A 22,553-nucleotide genomic window follows, 5' to 3' on the forward strand; every position below is an offset into this window, starting at 1 on the left:
AGATATTCCTTATGGTATGGCTAGAGGAAGTACCTGAAACTGTTGAACTGTATTCCAGTAACACTGATTCTTGAATACGATTGTCTAACTATATAGCTATTAATGTGGCCATGAAATTGTGAAACCTTGTGGCAGATGTTCCCTTTATCCAGGCTATGGATAGATGAATTAAAAATAGGAAAAAAAATAAACGGGGGTGGGGGGTGGGACAAGGGGTAAAAAATTGGGCAGACTGCAATGCTACTGGTCAATGAAAGGTATGGGTAAGGGGTATCAGATGTATGAGTTTTTTCTTTTTATTTCTTTTTCTGAGTGATGCAAATGTTCTAAAAATGTCCATAGTGATGAATATACAACTATGCAATGATATTGTGAGCCACTGATGGTATACTTTGGATGGACTATATGGTGCGTGAAGATATCTCAGTAAAAATATTAAAAAAAAAAAAAGATCAAGGGCTTGGCCTATTAACTTGGGACAGTATCAGGGGTTTCCCCATGGTAAAGCTTAATAGTTCCATACTTTTTCCCCATACTTCAAGGGACTTTGCCAATACTCTTTTTTTTGGCATGGGCAGGCTCCAGGAATCAAATCCAGGTCTCCAGCATGGCAGGAGAGAATTCTGTCACTGAGCCGCCATTGCACCACCTGCCAATACTTTTTAATTAACTGCCTAACATACTCTGGGATATATCTGGGATACTCTGGGATATATTACCTTAAGCTATACAGATTCACAAGCCTTCATCCCCATTCTGGGCTCCATGTGTCTGGGTTGTTTAAATGAGCTATACAGACAGGTTAAATTTGATTATGTGGAACATAAAATTTAGGTTTTGAACAAAATAAACCTCTCTTCCTTTGGTCTCATATTGTAGGTAAAGTTCTAAAATAAAGACAATGTCGTCTTTACCCCGTATTCTGACTCACATTAGTCCTGACCTAATCAGCTTCATTCTTATCTCTACTTGAAGTCTGAGCTCTCTTTTGGTTTCTTTTACAATTGCAATGCTGATTTTCAGAGCTGCAGAACTCCAACTCTGAGTTTTAGGTGTCACATAGGTACCCAAAGTTTCAGGGAAATAACAGCCTATACATATATAGCACAGCCTCTCAAAATCTAGAAATAACGTTAACATCTCTAGACTAAATGTAAATGCTATAAGAGCTTACATTCTAGGCCCCAATTTTCTTATAGCTATTTTTGAAAAGAGACCATACCATATTTGTTGTTTTGTTTCTGGCTTATTTTGCACCACATAATGTCCCCAAGGTGCATTCACCTCATCGCATGCCTCATGACTTCATTCTTTTCTGTAGCCACACAATATTCCAACATATGTACACTTCTACTTCTACTTCTCAGTCAATACATCCTTCAGATACCTCTATCCATTGGGTGAATGACGTTTAATTTAACTAGCTGAAGTCTTAAAAGGAGAGCTCAGTACAGCTCAGTGACTTAGCAGAGCTCAGCAGTCCAGCATACCCCAGCTCAGCATTCAGAGCCGACAGATCCAGATGTTTGGGGGCACAGAAAGGAATCACCACAGAGAAAGCTGTTTGAACTCAAAAACCGTGAGGGAAGGCTAGCAGGTATCACTGTGCGCCTTTCCATGTGACAGAAAAACCCAGATGAAAGCTAGCTGTTTTTCTTCCAAGGAACTGTAAATTTGTAACTAAATAAATCCCCTTTATAAAAGTCAGTCCATTTCTGGTGCATTGCATTCCAGCAACCTTAGCAAACTAAAGCACCACATCTAATATGTTAGTGGGTCCAGACTTGTCAGCTGCAAAATAAAGCCTGAGCACAACTCCATCTCCCCACCTCCACCCCAGATTGCTGTCTCCAAGCAATATCATCTTTGACTAGGTCACTGCAATAGCTTCCATCCTCCACTCAGTGACCTATGAAAATGTCCATCAGCCAGGCCATCCCACTGCTTGAAAGTCTCCCAATGCTGCCCCGCTTGCCAAGAATAAAAAACAAGCTCCCTTCTCCATCTGACAAGGCCTCTGTGAACCACCCCTGCCCTTCCACTCTGCCATGCCTCTCACCAGCCTCCTCATTCACCTAACTCCAAGCACATCTGTATCCTTGCTCCCTCTTGACCATGGATATCTTGCTTCCATCTCAGGGCTTTTTCACTTGTTCCTCTGCCTGGAACATTCTCCCTCAAGCTCTCATGGCTGGCAGCTTCTCCTCATTCACACCTCAGCTCGGATGCCCCTTTCTTGGAGACGTGCTCCCTGACCACCAACGTAGAGCAGCCTTGAGTTACTCCATCACGTCACCTTGTACTAGTTCCTCCAAAGTAGGTACATCTAGCTGGTATCTTTTTTTCATGTTTCTGGCTCTCCTGGGAAAATGTAAGGTCCTGGGAACAGGGGCCATGTTGTCTTGACCACATCTGTGCCCCAGGGCTCTGAACAGTGCAAGGGGCCATTATATGACTGCAAGCTGCAGGTAAACAACCCATGGAGAAGCATCAGAATGTGGCTGGGGGATGGTTCTTCTGGCCTGGATATCTGGCAGTCCTGGCTGAGTCCTGTCCATCAGGGCTGAGTTGTGTGGCTGGCAGTGCTTTCTCCAGCCTGGAGGGCTACCCAGGGAGTCTTGGCATTCTAGGAGGCAGTCAAGGAAGGCAGCTCCATCTGAACAATGGGGTGTGTGAAGGTTGGGTGAAGGCCGGGAGGGCAGAGGCCATTGGGACCTCCAGAGGTGCGAGGGAAGGCTGGTCAGGAGAAAAGCTGGGTTTGCCTGACAGCTTTCTCCCTGGCGAGGGTGAATGTCCCACTGTGGAGGTAAGCACATCCTTGCCAGGGTGCTCTTGTGGGGAGAATGCAAAGATCAGGATAGATGAGGGCTAGAATTTTAGTGCTGTGTCATTCAATGAACAAATGAGCCCGCACAAGGGGACCTCTGTGAGTGCAGCTCAAAAAGTCTCCCTTGTTGGTATCTTCATTGTACAAGAACCCAAGTCTTATGCTAAAGACAGACACTAACTGGGCAGTGTTTCAGGAAGCAGGGTGGAAAGAAGAGGGGTTTCAGCAAGACAGTGGGATCCCAACAAAATCAAGTTATATTTTGTTGACCTTTGTCTATTCCTCCTAAGGCAATATTGGCTCCTCCATTCATCTCTAAAGCTGGACAGGAGAGTGGACTGTAATGGGCTGAAGAGGGGAACATCTCTCAAGGCCCCGCTCTGTGCCAAGCACCTCCTTACATGGTTTAATTCAACCTTGTCACAGCCCAGGGCAGCGGCAGTTTTATAACCAGGGGCTCAGAGAGGCTGAGTGGCCTGCCCAGCGTCCCTGGCGATGAGTGACTGAGCCAGGAAAGGAAGTGGGACACTTTCATCCCACCACCCTCAGCTTCCGATGGCCCAGCTGTGAACGTGATCCAGGTTCCGCATATGTGGGAGGCACTAGAGCTTCCTAAAGTTTCTTTTGATGGGGATGAGTATGGAGGACTGGAAAAAGTAAAGGGAGAAAAACCAAACAAACAAATCATGAACCAAAGCAATAAGCTCAGAGTAGAGGAGGAAACACTGTGATACAATTCTGAAGGAACAGCATGGTAACAAACCAGGCACAGCTGGATGTGATTACCTCCGAGGGCTAGGGACCTGGGCCAGCAGGGTCAGTCCCACATGAAAAAACGCCATTCTACCAAGGAGGGTCCAGAAGCTCCCTGGAGCCTCTGGCTGTCCATCTTGCCATACTCCAGCCAGTTAAAACTACTTATTTTCAGTATAAATTTCCCAGCTGTGGCACTGCCTGGAATTCTGAACTCTCATACTTTAATTCTTCCCAATTAAACTTGGCATTTTCTTTCACTTTCCAAAGATGCTCAGTGTAAAAATCCAGGTCTTTCGGCTTGCCAGGCTGCTGTGGGAGCTGACTGGGTACTCCCTCTCATCCTCTTTCCCTCTACTGCCCACTCCCCACCTGAGAGTTGTGCACAATGTAAGCCCCTAGGGCACCCACACTCGGTCACACTAGGCTACAGCCATGCGGCTTCCTGCCCCATTTCCCACGATGGCCCCTACTGGGCTCACTGCAGGCTGGCTGGGTCCTTCCTGCACCAGACCCTCAGTGTCAGGCTCGGGGTGGATGGGGTGGCCATGGCCAGGACGAAGAAACACTGTCCAGGCAGAGCTGACCCACTTGAGCAAGCGGCAGACAGAAGGGCTATAAGAGATCACGGGTGAAGGGCTGAGGAAGAGCAGGGAGCATCATGAAAAAGGGGGCACATGAGCTTGGCTGAAGCACCAGAGAGATTGCCACTGCTTTCCCACAGCCAACTCCATTCTATCAGTGCAAGCCTGTGGCCACTTTCTTTCTGTGGCATTTCTCTCCTCAAGAACCTACCATGGCTCCCTTGCATCTGTCCAATAAAACTGTTTCATTATTCAAAATTTTGAATGCAAAAGAAATCATGAAAACAGCGGAAAAAAATCCCAATAATCCTAAAATCTAGGTACAACCACAATGGCGATTATCTGTTTTATTTCTGCCTTGTTTCATATGCTTATTTTCTCATAACTGTGATGAGTCATCCTATATGTGCACTTTATTTTTGCCATACTGCAACTCAGTGCTGACCATCGTTCCCACTTGAGGCCTGTCAGGTCAGCAGGTAACTTCTTCTGCTCTCTCCTTAGTGTAGCTATTTCTGTTTCATCCCTGTGGTGGACGACAGCGAGCAGCTACCACCTTTCCACTTAGGGGTTATTTCCTTCAGATAGATTCCCTGTACTGTGATCCCTAGGGCAGAGACCTTTTCTCACTCTCCACTCCTCTCGTTAATCTGCACAGTTTATGGATTTCCCCACCCTTGAGTATATGTTACCTTATCTGAAATTGTCTTTCCTACAGCCAATTTCTTCCAAAAAGGCATCTGTGACAGCCTAGGTACTTGTTTGTTCATCGACTCAACAAGGGCACGAGGCCCCATGCTAGGGGCATGGCTTAGGCAGGGACCAAGAGACCCGGTCTGCCCTCATGGAGCTGCCTTCCAAGGGCAGGGCGGGGGTGCTAGCCAGTGTCCCAAAGAAAAACAAGAGCAAGCCATGAGAGAGGGACTGAGAAGGCCTTGCTGGGAGGAAGCAGGTACAGGGAAGGCAAGTGTGGTGGTGGGATAATGCAGTAGGTTGTGTGCGTATGTATGTGCGCGAACACGTGTGCATCTGTAAATATGTGTGCACATGTGCATGTCGTAAACCTGGGTTAGGAGATACAGTCTTGGTGGCTGTGGGCAGGCAGGGCTAAAAGTCACACTTGTGTAGTGGCATTGTGAGGTGAGTTCAGAGATGACACCCCAGAGCTCTCCCACCTGCAGGGATACGTGGCCAGGTCCCTGACCCAGGGAGTATTTAGCATGCTCAGCCCTTCTGACACAACTGCCTTTCTGCACACCACCTTCTGCTCCTGAGCTCACTCTCCAACCTGGCTGGGCTTTTCCCCACCTCAAGGCTTTGTACCTGCTGATATCACCGCCTAAAATGTCCTCCACTCTCCCATCTCCAACCCCACCTGGTGACTCTCTCTACTCATTTCAGACAGGGAGAGTTACCCACCCAGCCCTTTCTGAATGCTCCCTAGTACTCACCGGGCAGAGGACTCCACGTTGGGAGTGTTTCTCCACACAGACCGGGAGCTCCCTGAGGACTAGAGCCATGCCTCACTAGTCTCAGAATCCCACATCCACCTGGGCCTAACAGGTATGGGCTCTCAGGGCATCTACTGAACGAGAGGGGCTACCAGGCTTCATGTAGCTTCTTCTGAGCATTTCTGTTGTCCCAACCAGACAGACACTGCAGCAGCACTGCTTTCATTAATCCCACACACTGAGCTTTCATCAATTCCCACATCTCAGTACAGGACTACAGGGAAAAATATTGCTGATAGAACACTGGGGGGAAGACAGCATAAAAGCATTAGTGCAGTGATTATACCCATATAAAGTCTACAGACAAGGCAATATTTTCAAGAATATCCAATTGTAAAAACCATTGTTCTGTTGGGGTGGCAAGATAATGGAGGAATTTTTTTTTTTTATCTTTTCAATTGATTTCCTTGAGTGTTTTTGTATAATTATAAAATGTGTGGAAGATGGACAAGTAAACAGAGACTTCTGACTCTGAAACACAAGCTCTGTAATTCTGGTTGGTACCAGCATGAGGTGGGGAGGGCAATGGGAGCACAGACTAGGAGTGAGTTCTGATGCCTGGGAGAGCTGGGGAGAAGGTGCAGCCAGAAGAACCAGAATTGTTGGCATAGACAAAGGGAGAAGGTTATCCGGGCAGGGGACTAGCGTGTGCAAAGGCAAGGAAGGCACAGAGGGCCTGGGACAGGCAGAATACTCAGTGTGCTGAGAGCATAAGGAGGAGAGAGGCTGGGATGGGCAGCAGGGACCAGGTTATGAGGACCAGCTGCCAAGCTGAGGAAGCCAGACCCCCTGACAACAACAGGGACGCTGGGAAGATCCCACTCAGAGGGTTGTCTGCCAAAGGTGAGTCCCAGAGGATGCCGTGGCAGCCAGCAGATGAGTGGGGGGGGGGGGGGGGGGGCGGCAAGTCTACTGAAGTAAATAAACCCTGAGAGGTTATTCAAATCCCAGGCCAAGGAGCCAGGTAGCTGCCACTGCTGTCCACTGCCCACAGACAAAGAGTGCCAGCTAGGTGCCAGGCGCCACTGCCAGCTGCTCTATTTCCAGCTGCATGTGGTTGGGACAAGGTGGGTGACAGGGTGGGGCGCTGGGACAGGCTGATGCACAGGGCTGGCTGATGGCCACCATAAACAGCGAGGGCCTGTCCTGCTAGTGCTACTGCATCTGCCCAGACACAACCAGGCCCAGCAAACATCCAGGGTGACCCCAAATGCCATCTAGGGCCCAGGCAGCTCCAAAATAAGCAAAGCTGCTGGCCAAGGAAGGCCTGTACTGGGGACTCTGGGACACCCTTATTTGTTGATAATGCCCCTTTTAGGTATGTGGTGTGGTGTCTGGTTTGGAGGCATATGTTTTGGTGGGAGGGTATTTTTAAAGAGCCTTCACAAGACACTTATTTTTTGTTTATTTCTCAGAATTCTGATCAAGCCCTTGGCAAATGAATTGGAAACAAGTCCAGATGAAGGAAAGCGTCTGCTGCCTGGCCTGCCCTCCTCAGTCAAGTGTTTTCCTTTGCTGTTTATGGACTTGGCACACTCTGCCTGCAAGAGAGTAGGACTTCTCCCCGGAACTACCAAATTGAGATCCATCCAGTGGTGGGACTGGTGCTGGGGGTTCGGGGGTGGCTAAGGATGCCTCTGAGTGCCTGTCAGATGCCACTTCTCACCTATGCCACCTTGCCTTGTTCCCCAACTACCCTTCTAGGGCATTGTCATGCCCCCCACCCAGGTGAGAAAGCAGAGAAGCAGAAAACCAAACCAGCAGCAAGAAAGGGAGCCAAGAGGCAAGGCCCAAGGTGTGTGATCCCCAAGCCCACAATCACATGCACGTAAGGAACAGAGAGTAGGAGTTGCACGTTAGGAACAGAGAGCAGGAGTTGGGCACCGAGACAGGGATTTAGGGAGTTGTGAGCAAATAGCTGGCTACTAGAATCACACAACTGAGGAGACCTTCCAAGTACCTCTAAACACCTCCACCCAGTTTTGAGAGCTTTACTTCTTGAAGGGGCCTACTCTGGGCCTGGAACTCAGAACTCTGGGGACAGACAGAAACCAGTCCTGAGCTTAGCCTTCTAGGAAGTCCCTAGGAACTAGGGTTAAGTAAGACGATGGGGAAGGGCAATTCAGGCAGAAGGCACAGCAGGTGCAAGGACAGTTGAGCGAAAGGAAAGGGGGCCTGTTTAGGGAAATGAAGATTGTTCACCATGCTGCAGTTGGAGATGACAGTTCTGAGAAATGAGAGAGGGAGACAGAGACCCATCTTGCAGGGATGAGGAGGACAGGAAAGAGCTTGGCCATTGTTCCCGAGGTCAGATCCTACAAGTGTCATGCCACCAGGTCACCAAAGGCCATGACACGCCAGCAGCAGGGTGGGCAGAGGCTGCAGGGAGGGGATGGGCCCTCTGAGTGAGCAGGCCTCTGGGTGCTGCCCATCTCCTGCTCACTTCAACCAGAGTAGTTCACCATGGCAAGATTCGATTTGGAAAAAAAGGTTCTGCTGCCATAAACAAAATCTCACGAACTCTGAAAACTACAAACTACTAATTGAATGTCATCCCTTTATTTTACAATGACAGGAAAACAGAGGCACAGAAGAGCAGAGAGTCACCCAAGGTCTCCCAGGGAGTCAGAGGCCAAATCAAAGGCCACAATCCTCAAACACCAGCGCCTGTCCCGACCCCACTGACTGAAAGCGCCCCACGCCCCACCTGACCCTGAGATGGCTGTGGGCGTGGGGCTGTGGGGTCCTTCCAGCCCCAAACAAGCACGCGCCTGAATTTGTCCACCATCCTGCACCCTGCTCCAGGATCTCTCCATTTTTGAAATGATTCGGGAAAAAAGAAGCCTGTTTATAAAGATGCACAACAGCATTCAGTGTTTCTTTTTCTCAGGCCAAAAATTTCCACCAGATTAACAGTTTTAAAAACCAGAGAGAAGCAGCGGGTGAGGGTCTGACTTGTCCATCCACAGCGAATCCCTTAGACCAAGCGTGTCTGCTCCTCAGTGGCCTGGATCACCTGAACTTCCACCAAGAATGGTGGAAAGGGTGGGGGGGGGGGGGGGGTGGGGCACAAATACACAGAACAGGAAGAAACCTCTCAAATTTACCTTAAAAAATATTGGTGTTTATGGAGAATATGGCTGTCTGAAGCTGTTTAGTTTTACATTAAAATGTTCAGCATTTTTTCCCAGCAAGGAACACATTTGGGCCGTTGAAGTATAAAGGCAAATAAACAGGCAGCTCGAGCCTTCCTTCTTCAAGGGAGCAACACATTGTTTCCAGCTGTCCTCCAGGATGCAGGAGGGGCTGCTTCAAAAGGGCCGGGGCGGCACGGGCCCTTTCATCATGCCAGGGCCTGGCTGGCCCAGCGCAGGGAGAGTGGTGACTGCGGGGCTGACTTGGAGCTTTGCGCATCTGGGAGGCCAGGGTGACTTCCTCTCACTGTGCAGCTGGGCTCTAGGACCTGTCAGGAGCCTCCCAATCATCCTCTTCCTCCTCTTCTCCCTCCACCTGGCAGTCTCGAGTCTTACCTCACATCTCTCTCCTCATCCATCCTAATAGATAAGGATCACCCCCATTTTTCAGAAAACAAAACAGAGGCTCTGAGAAGGGAGGTGAACATATGGAAGGTCATAAAATCAATTTGTGGCTAAGCTGGGTTTGGAAGCCCAGGTGGCCCCAAGGTCAATGAGAGAGTGCAAGAGCAAATGTGTAAGGAGTGGCTTGTTTGGCAGAGTTCTGGCAGGCACCTAACGGGACTGTGAAGGAGTGCCTGCCAAAGGGCTTCCCACGTGCACCCCAGGGCCCCGGCTCATCCCCTGCAGCCTTACCAGCCTGGAAAATACAACCACTTTTTCTTTTTTTAAGTACTCCGACTTTGTACCCTAGGAATAAATGCTAAGTAGCTAATCACATTAACTAAGTTCTTCCCGCAGGCTGGGCACATGGTACATGCTTTGCATAGCTTCCTCTGTTTCGTCTTTGCACCCTTCCTAGACAAGGATACAGAAGCTCAGGGAAGCTAAGTGACTTGTTCAACATCACACAGTGAGTGAGTAATAGGTCCATCCAGGATCCAAAGCCAGGGAGGCTGAGTCCCTGCACCTCTTGAGGGTAGACAGTATGTCATTCATCTCTTTACTGCCACCTCCCAGCCCAGGGCTTGCCAAAGAGCAGGCACTCATGAAATCTCTATGAAATGAATGAATGAGAATGCTGTGGTGAATTCAGCTCCATTAGCAAACATCCCTTCATTCTTTTGGTTTTAACTGCACTTAGAAGCTGAAGACGCTCACATTTGCCCCTGGTCTGACCACGCCACACACTAGTGAGCTTATACATCTAACTGCTGACACACCATTTCCACTTGGACAACTGTTGGTTGCCTCAAACAAAACTTGGCTGAGCAGACTCTTGGATCCTGCTCCTTGGCCTCCTCCTGAAGTGTGTCTTACCCCATCTTTACATCTCAGCCATAGCAGTTGAACCACACAGACAGTCCAGGTAAAAGCCCAGCTGTCAGTCCTGATTCCTCCTTCTCCCTTACCTCTCACATCTAATTCAGCAAGTCCTGTTGGCACTCTTTCCAAAGCACATTCTGAATTCAACCACTTCTCACTATCTCCACCACTGCCACCCTGGACTGGGCCACCAACATCTCTGGTCTAGGCTCCTGCCTAGTGGTCTCCTAACTGGTCTCCTTTCATTCCCTGTGACACATTCTCTACTTAGTAGCCAGAAAGCCTGTTTTATTTTGTTTTTAATTAAAATGTCAACTGGGTCATATCGATTACCAGGTAAAATGTCCCATGGCTTCCCAGCTTATTTGGAATCAAATCCAAATTCCTTACTAAGGCCTGGCCTGCCTACCTCCCCCACCTCATCTCCTCCAGCCTTCTGGCTGTTCCCCAAACACACCTTGCTTGTCCCCATCTCAGGCCCACTGCACTTGTCCCTTCTCTGCCTGGAAGGAAGAGCTTCCCTAGGTCTTCAAATGGTGCCCTCCCCCCCTTCAGGATGTCCCCTCCCAATGAGTCTGGGTAGACCTTTGTAACTGCTGTGACCAGCAGGGTTTGGGCAAAGTCACTTCCCAGGCTAGACTGTGGAAATACCATATACTTCTATCTTGCTCTCTAGGGAGACCAGCTCTTGGGACCCAGTGCTGTGCTGGGAGGAAGTCCACCAGCCCATGTGGAAAGACCACATGGGAGGTAACAACCGACAAGCCAAGATGAGCCACTAGACATGAGTGAAGAGGTCTTCTGATGATGCCAGATCCTGGCTGTCAAGCATGCCCTAAACATCGTGGAACCAAGACAAGCCATCCCTACTGTGCCTTGTCTGAATTCTTGACCCACAGTGTCCATAAACAGAATAAAATTCTACTGCGCACCACTAAATTTGGGGAGGTTTTGTGCAGAGTGGTGGCTGGAATACTACCTTACCTAATGCTGCCATCCCTCTTCCCAGCATTTTTTTTCACATTATTTTGCTTTATTATTTTTTTCAGTAGATTTGACCTGACCCGATATGAGTATTATATGTTTGTTTACAGTCTTCCCTCTATTATGGAATTTCACCAGCTTGGGCACAAGGGCAATTTTGCTCAGTACTGTATCTTCAGCACTTAAAACCACATCTGGCACAGAGCAGTGGCCCTTGCATATTTGTTGCATAATAAATGGATGGATTCTAGCTGAAAGGCACTGGTATCTCTGCTCACATGATGCTTTCTACCTTTCAGTGAAGGGGAGAATATTTCTGTCTTTCTCACAAGCTTGGGAACCCTGGCAGGGATGCCCCTCCACTCTCTCTTGTCTCTGACAGAGGACCAGCCCTGAGATCTGCTGAGAGAGCATTTTCACAGGTTATAAGGCACCTTCAAAAATTCATTTATTCATTCATTCCACACATATTTATTAAGCAGCTAGGATATCCCAGACACTGCACTAGGCTCAAGGAAGAAGCTGAAAGGATAAACAAGACAAATTCTGCTTTCAGGGGGAAGAAGAGAGAATACCAACACAGAGCTACCAAGGAGGTGTGTAGAATGTGGGAGAAGACTTTGGAGCAAGGGAGAGAGTAAGGCTAGGGCTGGAATGATGCAGAGACCTTGCTCCCCAGGTGCACCATGGTGGGGGTGGCACAAGGCAGCAGTGTGCATACAGCAGAGATGTGCAGGAGGGCTCAACGCAGTTAAGGCAGGCTGGGCTGGAAAGCACAGTGGGTAAAGGGAAGAGTGAGGGGAAGAGGACAGTAGGGCTCAGCCAGAGATGTCTCATAAGCCAGTGACTGAGGAACCAGGGTGCTACTGTTGAAAGGATGGGAGCCACAGAAGTAGGCTCTGGGCAGCCAGGAAAGGTCACGCAAGGTCCAGAGCGAAGCTCCATGGCCACACGAGGCACCTACAAGAGATGCCCAAGGGAGGCAGAGCAGGCTTTGGGGAGGCTCCAACCTTGAAGTGAACTCTGGAGCAGGACGTGTCCTCTTGGCACCTAGCACACAGCTCCCTAGCCTGACTGGCAGATGCTGGGACTTCTGGGCGTCCTCAGCCACTACCACACTTATGCATTGAAACAAGGGGTATGTATCTAATACTCCACAACAGGAATACCTTTCCTGATCCTAGCCAGCATTCCTGGAGCTGGCACAGTTCCAGGTGCTGGGGGATAAGGGATGAATAGAGGGGCCCTGGCTCTTTAGGTTCACAGGCTTAGAACCAGAAAAAGCAGAGACCTGGGCTCTTCCGTTGGTTACCTTCCCTCCATTAGCCTCAGTTTCCTCTTTTATATGAAGGAGATACTAACGGTGGTGCCCATGGACATTGTGAGAATGTGAACGCAATATCCTGGGTAATCTGGGTCCAACCGAAGTCTATACATCTTACTAAGGGACACTGATCACCTAGCATGAGGGCAGGCATATAGTAGGCGCTCGAGAAATGTTAATGGAAGTGGAGCAGTCTGATTAGTAAAGCAAATCTTCTTCTGAACATGGCTACAAACGACTTTTCTTTATCAGGGAAAAAAGTGCTGGGAAACAAGTTCATGAGTCAAACTAAGCAATTTGAGAGACTCAGTTTTCAGTAAGTCAAGGTAAAGATCAGGGTCAAAGCAAACATCTGGATAAGCGAACTAATGGCTTTAGAGAAAAAGGAGCCTGGGTTTTGTGGAGAAGGGAAAAAAAAATCCACTGCTGGTTTTCATTTAAGACGAAAAAAAGTCTTATTCTATTAGCCTAAATATTGCTTTTATGTCCAATTGCGTGGAGTTTGGAATAATATTTTTCAAACAGAACTACTGCTATTTCAAGTAATTACAATGCTAAAAGCAGTCATTGGGGGTGAGCAAGGATCTCATCAGGGTTTCAATTCCCCTTGATGTCATTTTCTGTTATATTTGAGAAATTCCTCAATAAAGATGTCAAATAGAGAACAGGTTTCACTCCCCAGGGGATGGGCTTGGCCACCTGCCAGAACGCGGTGAGACCAGCCATCACTGCAAGAAAACGACCTCGTTTACTTGAAAGAAAAGGAAAGGCTTGATTGGGAGAACACAGGCAAGAACAGAACCCTTGAACCATCAGCCCCATTTCTCCTAATTAACTCAGAACACTTTTCAAACTGCGCTGTTTATCTCGAAGGTGATGGCTTTTACTCCAGCTATCCTCTCTGAGGAATTCAGTGGTGGCTCAGGGAGGAATGTTACAGCTGGTCAGGACTCTTAGCTCAGCCTTCTGGAGACAAAACAACAGGGAAGATGCAAACGGTGAACAGTGCCAACAGGTGATGGGCTGGGGGTGAGGCTCAAAGGGACTGACCAGGAACAAAAGCCACAAAGCATGAAAACACAGAACCCTTTACACTTCAGTTGGCCCCTGGCAGCCACAGACATAGCAGGGCAGGCCCCGTGCCAAGAGGTATGTCAGAAAGCAGAACAGCTTCTATAGAGGCCAAGGAGGTAATCCACAGGAACAAAGCCAATCGGGCATGAACAATAGGGAGTGGTGGGGACTGTGGCAAGCAGATGAGCACACATACCCTCCAAAGGGGCTGGCCACAGAATAGCTCCTGCCAGTTCTTGCCAAAACCACACTCACACTTGGACAAGAGGTGACCCTGCACTGGGCCCTGTGTTCTGGATGACCCTACTCTGCCCCTTCTGTGGCCAAACCTATTACTAAGGGGGCACATGCACCTGGAACACAGACACACCCTTCAGGGCCACATTTTGTGTATCTGGGACCCTAAACTTCCCGGCCCAAATGGCTCCAGGCCTTTTTCCAAGGCTTGACCACACCTTGGAAGGACAGATGACACTTAGTACAAGCAGTAGCTAAAGGGGGCACATGGCCAGAATTTGAGCTTTCAGGTATTCACAAGTATGTGAGCAAGGCTCCTTTGTGGTGCAGGATGGAATCATGGGTGGGAAGAGTTGCAAGAGGCAAGTGCTGCCCACCAAATCATTTTCTGGCACAAAATGCCAAAGAGTCCTAGAATCCTAAACTCAGGCCTGGCCTTCCAGGCCACCAGGAAGGAATATCTGTTGATGCAGAAAGACAGAATACCATCTAGCTAGGTAACTTCAGTAAAGACTTAAATATTCAGATACGGATGTGGGCTTCTGTTTGTACTCTTGTTCTAAGTCCCACAAATCTCAGGGGACAGGTGATGCGGCCAAGCAGGAATGATGCTACAAATACCAATTTTTATGCGGGATATCATCTGACTTGTCAATGTGGCAAACAATTCAATAAAATAAGCCACACTATGAGGATAAAGCAAACACGCATGGGGCCAAATGAGGACCACAGCTGGCCAGAGTGAGACCTCTGCACATGGTAACAATATCCAGTGGCTGCACAGAACTTCACATCTGGATGTACGGCTCTCCACACCTACTTCCATATTTAACCACATCAACCCACTGAGACAGGTATCACCAACCCATTTCATAGTTATGGGAACTCAAGCTTGGAGGGTTTTAACGACCAGCTCCAAATCATACAACTCAGGAGTGGTGACCAGAATTTGAAGGTCATTACGTTACAAGCCCAGAAGACTCTAAGGATGTGAATGACTTGTTTCAGCCAACATATATCAAGCTTCTGTGGTACTGACACTGGACCAGGAGCTGTGATTCTTACAGCATCTTATGGATAAGGGAGCCAAGGTTCTGAGACTCACCACTTGAGGTCACAGGGTCAGGCTGGGTTGGAGCCCAGCAGAACCAAAGTCTGAGATCTCTAGTGTCAGAGTTTCCTCTTGAGAAGGAATAAGCCCTGAGGGAGGGTCTGCCCTCAGTAGAAAGGAGAGGAATAACAGACAGCCTTTTCTTGGTTGCCATATGTGCAAGTGAGAGTTGTATGAAGTTGCAATCTGTCCAGGGAGGCAGTTGGGGAATCCTACCCAGTTCTTCTAAATTGGCCAGTGAAAAAGGAATTTGTTGTGAAAACAGTGTTGCTGCACCAAAGGCCTGTGTCGACTCCACTGCTAATCTGGAGACTGGTGGGGTCAGGCGCCAGAGACACTGGGCATACCTGCCATAGCCAAGGACAAGGGTGTTTATAAACAGGTGATTCTGTACAGATTAAGAGTGCTATGGTTGGAAAGGGACTCACATATGCCAGACACACCCCAGGGAGTACAGACAGCAGGCACTAGCCCCAACAGAAGTCGGAGATATCAAAGCACCACATCAATATACCTCATCCAGAAGCTGGTGATGAGATTGCTACTCACTGCTTTTTTTTTTTGCATGGGCAGGCACCAGGAATTGAACCCGGGTCTCCAGCATGGCAGGCAAGAACCTTGCCTGATGAGCCACAGTGGCCTGCCCCCCCCCCCCATTATATTTTGAATGCTCACCAGATGCTCTACATTCATGATCTCATTGAATCCTTCCAAGGTCCCTATAAGAGAGGGATTATGAGTCCCATTTTACAGTTGAGCAAACTGGGGCACAGAGAGGTAGAAAGACCAGCCAAAGGTCATCGGACAACCCACTGAGCCAGGACTTGAGTCCAGAACTGGCAGTTTTCAAGATCCATCCTCTTGACTGCTGGGTAATACACTACCTGCTTTTAACAGGTTGTCCCATAGGGACTGTCAGCTCATCACATCATTCTCTTCCTTTGCTGACTAATAAATTACTGAAATGTACTCTTTGTCATTTGGACAAAGAGAAAAACAACTGGGAAAGCCAAGCACTTTTTTTGTGTGTGAAGATTAAATGAGATAACACTTGATGATACCCACCTAGCATCTGGTCTGATAAATGCTGTATAATCTCAGTTCTATACAATGTAACTGACAGCTCTACCCACCTCTGTGGCCCCACCTCTGGCCAGCCTGCCCCTCACCAGGCCAGCCTGGAGAAGCCACCATGGTGATGTGTATATGCTGTGTCCACTGCCCCACTTTTTAAGTTCCCCACCCAGGAAACTTCTTCCCGATATTTGGAGACCCTGCTCAGTGCCGCCTCCTCTTTGAAGTTCCCTGTGGAATCAGTTCACCTCCACAGTCGTGTCATGCAGGGGTGGTCCTTCATGGACACCCCCAACCTCAGCTTCAGCATTTCTATTTTGAGTGAACAGACATGTTCACGGATCTGTTTCTCCTAACAAGCTCATCTAAGATCCAATATGTATTATACAAAAATACACAGGGAAATCTAAGGCTAATATGACCACTAAAAGGAAAAGTCCCAGAGTCTCGAGGACCTCAACTCTTTCATATATCATGCACCAGCAACAAGCTGGCACAATGGAAGGTTTGTCAAATCCTTTTAGAAAGCACTGTGCTGAAAGCCATTAAAAAAAAAAAAAAAACCCAAATGATCCTTTGACCCAGGAGTTCCATTTCTGGGAAACATTCCTAAGGCAACAACTGGGAAAACAGGAAAAAGAAAAGTTTTGTGCCCAGAGTCATTTCTGGATTCTAATGGTTTAAAAAAATATAAAAGAAAGCAAACAATCTCAGTGGCTGACCACACAGGAGTGGCCGGGTCACCTAGAGAAATAATAATACCCATTTGCTGGCTAGTTAGCACCTACTAAGAACCAGTCACCTTACCTCCATGGAGTCATTTCAACCTCACAAACTACGTGGTGAAATAGGCAGCATAATTATTCCACTTACAGTAGAGATGATAGAGGCTCAAAGATCACCATGTCAGGAATGGTTAAGAGATTCTGGGATCTATTCTTCCTTCCCAAGAGGAAGCTTCTCTGACCAGTCTCCCTTTACCCTCAAGGGACCGAAAAAAAGTTAAGTAAGGTAGTCCTGGCCACACTCCTGCTGAGTCCACACTCCTAGTCCATGGGCTCCAGCTGTCTTGTCCCAGGTCTCTTCTACAGACCATGAACCACCTCTGGTCCAGCCACTTACCAGACTATGAGGCAACCATGACAATGGGATACCAGGCCACAATAAAATGCCCATGGAATACGTGACATTAAAGGGAGAGCAAGACATGAGACCCTACAGATGGGCACAGAGAGAAGATGAAAGGAAACACACAAGCATAACTAGAATAGTTTACAACTTCTCCCTACTCTCCTACATTTTTTACAATTTTATGCAGCAAGCTTGCATTACGCTTAGAAACTTTATCCAACTGGTTTAAAATAAACATTTGAATCAAGGGCATCATCTGGAGTTAAATAAGAATTCTCAAGCAATCAAATGAGGCCAGCCTTCCCATCGCCCCAATTCAGCAAGCCAGAGCTGAGAAACTGGTTGGGTATGCCCAGGGGTCCACAATTTCATCACTCACCAAGGCAGTTGTGTCCATCATGAGCCAGCATGAAGCCGTCAAAGCAGGTGCACCTGTAGTTCCCTGGGATGTTGATACACTCGTGGACACAGCCCCCGTTGTAGTAGTCATTCTCACATTCATCAATGTCTGCAAAATGAGGGTGTGAAAGGTGTCAGAGGAGGAGTCTGGGGTCCCCTGAACCCCCACCCCCACCCCCAACAAAGCCACAAGGACAAGAATGATAATGGGATGACTTCACAGTTATTTACTCAAGTCCTTGCTGGGGGCTGGGAACCCAAGGATTATAAAGATGAGGATCTGCAAAGAAAAAGATTGCTGGCCACCACCTTAAAGAGAGGGCCATGTGCCAAGTGCCTGCAGGCTGTGCCCTCCACACGATTTCACCCAGCTCCAACCACAGTGAAGCTGGCAAGATTCAAACCCAGACTGGTCTTCCTATCAAACCTCTTAATGCTAATAAACACGTGGGGTTCCTATCTATAATCCTTGAGGACTGGGTATTCAGGCTATCTAAAATTCTCCCGAGGATGGAGGGCTCACTACATGTAAAGCAGGGGCTTCTCAACTAAAATTAACTTTGCACACAGGCAGAAAAGGCAACCACCAAAAAATGTAATCCCTGGAATGAAAGACAAGTCTACACACTTCTCCAAAAAATGTCTCTCCACATCAGCATCTGAAGTCTGATTTTCTACTGCTCCAGTTTCCTTATTCTAACAAAGGCTTCTGTTTCATAAACAATGGTCAATAGCTTTTGTAAAGGTCACCCTTTTTGCTGTTTTAGTTCTTTTTTTGACATTTCCCATTAGGGGTCAAAGGGTTCTGGAGCTCCAGAGAGAATTGAGAGGCATCAGAGAATAACAGAAACATCCCCAGTTAACATTCAAGGAAGGCCTCTATGTACAAGACCTACTTGCTACATTTTAGATGCCATTCTTCAATCCCCCCACTAACTTAGTCAAGTAGTTGCTATCATCCTTATTTTAATTTTACCACAGCACAGAAGAAAACGAGGTATAGGGAGACTAAAAACTTGCCAAACTTCACCCATCTAGGAACAAACAGCAATAGAAGAGGTGCAGCCGGGCCCTGGAGCCCATGGGCGCCTACGTCCCGCCCATTCCATCCCTCTGGGACGGCGGCCTGGGTGCCCAAATCTCATGCTGGGTTTTCAGCCTCCCATCCAAAATTCAAATTCGCACCTCCTCTCCGCTCCCCCATGTCTACCAAACCTGCTTTGATCTGGAGAAGCCTGACGGACAAGGACGGGTATGGGAGGTTCGGATGAAAGTACCACAAGCACACAGCGAACCGGAAATGCCCTAGCTAAGCGGAACCGGAAATGCTTCCTGAAGCGTGAATGCCTGAGAAGCAGCAGCCCAACCACTACCAGGTCAAAGAGGGAGCTTTGAGGTCTGGCCGCAGCTGCAAAGCTGGAATGGGGGCAGCCTGGTGAAAAGAGGAAACCGAGGGTTAAAACTGTCCATCTTTACAAATGCCTGGGGCCTGGTGCTGGGAAGCACCGAGCTCCGCGCTCGCCCCACACTGGACCGGAGGACAGAAATATAACCGGGGGCCAAATAATGTTCACTAAGAGGAATGCCCGTCTCGGGGTAGTGAGCTCCCTGGATCTGGAGGTGATCAAGCATTGCCTGACACCTGCCTGCTGGAGATGCTGCCAGGCAGAGGTGGAAAAATTGCAATGAGAGCAGCAGCACCAAAGGCACCAGAGTACAGGGTTTGGGCTATGCAAGTCATCCAAAGGCACACAGCAGATAGGTGGCTTCTCCCTAACTTGCCTGCACTGGCCATCTGCTTCAACCATTCTCCAGGACCCGGGAGCAGATTCAATTCTGCAACTCAACTCATTTCAATGGTTTCTAAGCATATTTAATACACTTAGAAAATTTAAATTTTTATGTATATTGAAAGGGCACATGGGTTTATACAGGCTGGATGAATTGCTGCTTCTCAGTCTTCCTGTAGCCCTGACCTCTTCTCAGAGCCCTGAACACACCAATCCAACTGTCTCATCCCCTGGATCTTCTGTACACTACAGAGGCAACCTGCCACAATTTCATTCATCCTTCCCCAAACTGCATCTCCCTGGGGTTCCTCATTTTAGTAAGCAGTGTTATCCTACCCCCGTATCTAATCAGCCACCACAACACGCTTTTTCTAAACCCTTAATATGGCTATAGTCTTTCCAGTGGTCACCCCTTCCCACCACTTCTCAATCTTACCATCACCTTTCACCTGATCTGATTTAGCAGTCCCCAGATTTCATCAGGCAGGCAACTCAGTCTGGCCTGTTCCTGGCCCATCCCAATCCCATCCCAACTCTAAAGACGGGATGCTAATTAAAATAGCACATGGCACTAGCAACTGCAATTGGTCCCAGGGTGGGCATGTGACTTAGGTTATATCAATCAGACTGAGTGAACGGACTTTTATTCCATGTTTGGTAAAAGGATTCCTTCTCTGAAGCTGTACCTCAGAAGGAAGTACACAGGTATGTACCCCTGAGTCAAACGCCAGCCCTTTGAATTCTCACAGTTAACTCTCTAGAGTGAGGACTTTAAATTCCATTTTATGGTTGAGCAAACTAAAGTACAGAGAGGTAACTGTTGAAGATCACACAGTAAGTGGTAGGGCAAGAATCAGAACAAACACCCTTCAATCCACTAAGCCTTTGTCCTTTCTAATATATTAGAATGCCTGTGACATTGGCAGAGTACTTCCCATATGTTATATCACCCTTGGTGCATTTACATTGGGTATCAAGAAAGTATTACCCAATTATTCAACACATTTGCCCATCCATCCTTCCACTGATTCTCCATCCATGCACACATACACAAACACACACATCCAAACACACGCCTGCACATGTATCCAAATATTCAGCAAGTCAGTCATGCCTCCATTCATCCACCTGTCCATCCAAACCCCCATCCACCCACCCATTATATAACCATTAGTGACCCCAGAACTTATCCAAGTAGATACCTACCCAGCCATTCTACTATTTATCTATTCATACTAAAACCTATCCATCAAAATATTCTTCCATTCATCCAATTATCCATCCATCCATTTATTCAGCTCTCCCACCAATCCACTTATTCAGCCAAATACCTACCCATATATCCAAACATGCATGCTGCATCCATCCATCTAAACAGTCATCCAGCTGCCCATTCTTCCATTTATCTAAACATTCATCCTCCAAACATCTATCCATCCACTCATTTGGCCTAGCCACCCATCCATATATTCACTGATCCAAATATCCATCAATCTATCCAAACCTGTGCACACCCATCCAAACACCTACTGATTCATTCATCTATCTAGGAACCTGGTTTTAGATTCACCATATTCATAAAATTCAATTAAACTATATGCTGTTCTAGTAATGAGGTATGAGGAAAATGTCTCTTCCCTTAATTAGGATAACCCGACTTGCCTGTTGTTTGGGTATAATTATTAAAAGCAACTTTATCACTATCCAAATGATAAACTATTTGATCACCACACCCATAAAGCATTATGAAGAGGTCACCGAATCGTCAACAAAACAACTCCTTCCTTTCTCTTCCCTTTGACTTTCCATAGGGTAAGACACAGCCGATGCCATCTGAAAAGTCAGGAATGATCACTGCACACTGTTCCCCTTAATCCATTCCCAAAGAGTTCTCCCAAGTCTGAGTATCTCTTAGAATAATCGATTTTTCTCAATCCCTGGACCTGAAACATTCCCACAGGCCCTGAGGCCAGCCAGCCTGATTTTCTGGATTTGTGCCTTAAATTTTCATTTTTTGAATCAATGTGACCCTTTTTTTTTTTTTTTTTTTGCATGGCACTGGGAATTGAACCCGGGACTCCGGCATGGCAGGCGAGAATTCTGTCACTGAACCACCAGCGCACCGTCCCTCCTTTTTTTTTTTTAAAAAAAATATATAAGAGATAAACACACAAACAAACCAACTGAAAAACATCTCCACCAGGCAAGGAGATTTATTATTGTAAAAACACATGTGGGAACTGCTACCCCTGGAAGAGGCCTCCCAGGCCTCCTAGATGCCCACTGTGCTGGGACTACTTGTACAGGACTGCTAAAGCCAGACAAAATAGAACAGGCAGGTGGGGTGGGGAGAGAGTGAAGGAATGGAGGGGGGCAGAGACAGCTCTCTGGACATTTACTCTTAAAGGACCCACAGGCAGGGCAGGGTCCACGAAAAGGACTTGACTGTACATTAAACTTAGCTGCTGATCCCCAGAGACCTGAACAGAGCCCCCAACCCCATCAGTTCAGCCCCCATATCTGCTTTCCCAGAGCTATCTCTGGGAAGTTGGGACCAGTATACATTCTCCATTTAGAGGAGTGCTGTGCCTGTGGCTGGAACTTTAGGGTTCTGTTCAGAAAAGCAGTGGGTGGCAGGGAAGGCAAGACTGGGTTCAGATTGACATATGATATGCTAGGAAAAGCTACTTCCCAGCCCTTAGCTTCTGTATCCTTGTTTGTAAAATTGAACTAATATCATCTTCTTTGAGGGCTGGTGTGAGCATTAATTAAAATTAATTGCGTAAGTTGGCATCTCACAGAGTCACATGCCAGGCATATAGTAGGGAGGATTCTAGAAATCACGTTTCAAGTAGATACCCATGTTGGGTTTAAATACTGAGTATCAATCACATAGTATGTGATTGAAGGAGTGGGTGAGGGGTTAAGAGGGGCCCAGTGAGGGGGCAGTCCCATAGGAATCCCATGACCTGGCACCACCAACTGTGTTCCCTCATGCAGTCACTGAGATTCTTGGGACCATCTCCTCTTCTGCAAAAGGAGGAAAACCACAGAGCTGCCGCCTCCAGTCAGCACCCACATCTGCCATCTCAGGCTCTTCCCTCCTGCTCTGCTGATGTGTGACCAGACAGCTCAGCAAAAGCCCCCCTGCCCCACAGCCTCAATCAAATCACCACAGTGGGCTGCCACACCCAGGCCAGGGGCTTAGACCCCAGCTCTCCTTTCAGGGGCAACCTCTGGAGCCATGTCTGCAGCCCCCACCGGCCTCTGTGCCCCCATACCCCAGCTCTGCTG

The 22,553-nt window shown here is 47.8% G+C and overlaps 1 protein-coding gene across 5 annotated transcripts in view; it reads right to left on the reverse strand.

Annotated features, from left to right (window-relative positions):
• Nucleotides 1-22,553, reverse strand: part of SCUBE1 (signal peptide, CUB domain and EGF like domain containing 1) — a 165,734-nt gene that overhangs the window by 126,801 nt on the left and 16,380 nt on the right. For 3 of the 5 annotated variants that reach the window (XM_077169101.1, XM_077169102.1, XM_077169104.1), the window contains exon 3: nucleotides 17,450-17,578. In XM_077169101.1, the coding sequence (XP_077025216.1) occupies nucleotides 17,450-17,578 (129 nt within the window). Of the gene's footprint in view, nucleotides 1-17,449; nucleotides 17,579-18,654; nucleotides 18,804-22,553 lie in introns of those variants that run through there. The other 2 variants (XM_077169105.1, XM_077169103.1) reach the window with 2 other exon arrangements.

This window comes from Tamandua tetradactyla, chromosome 7, assembly GCF_023851605.1.
Source record: "Tamandua tetradactyla isolate mTamTet1 chromosome 7, mTamTet1.pri, whole genome shotgun sequence".
NCBI lineage: Eukaryota > Metazoa > Chordata > Mammalia > Pilosa > Myrmecophagidae > Tamandua > Tamandua tetradactyla.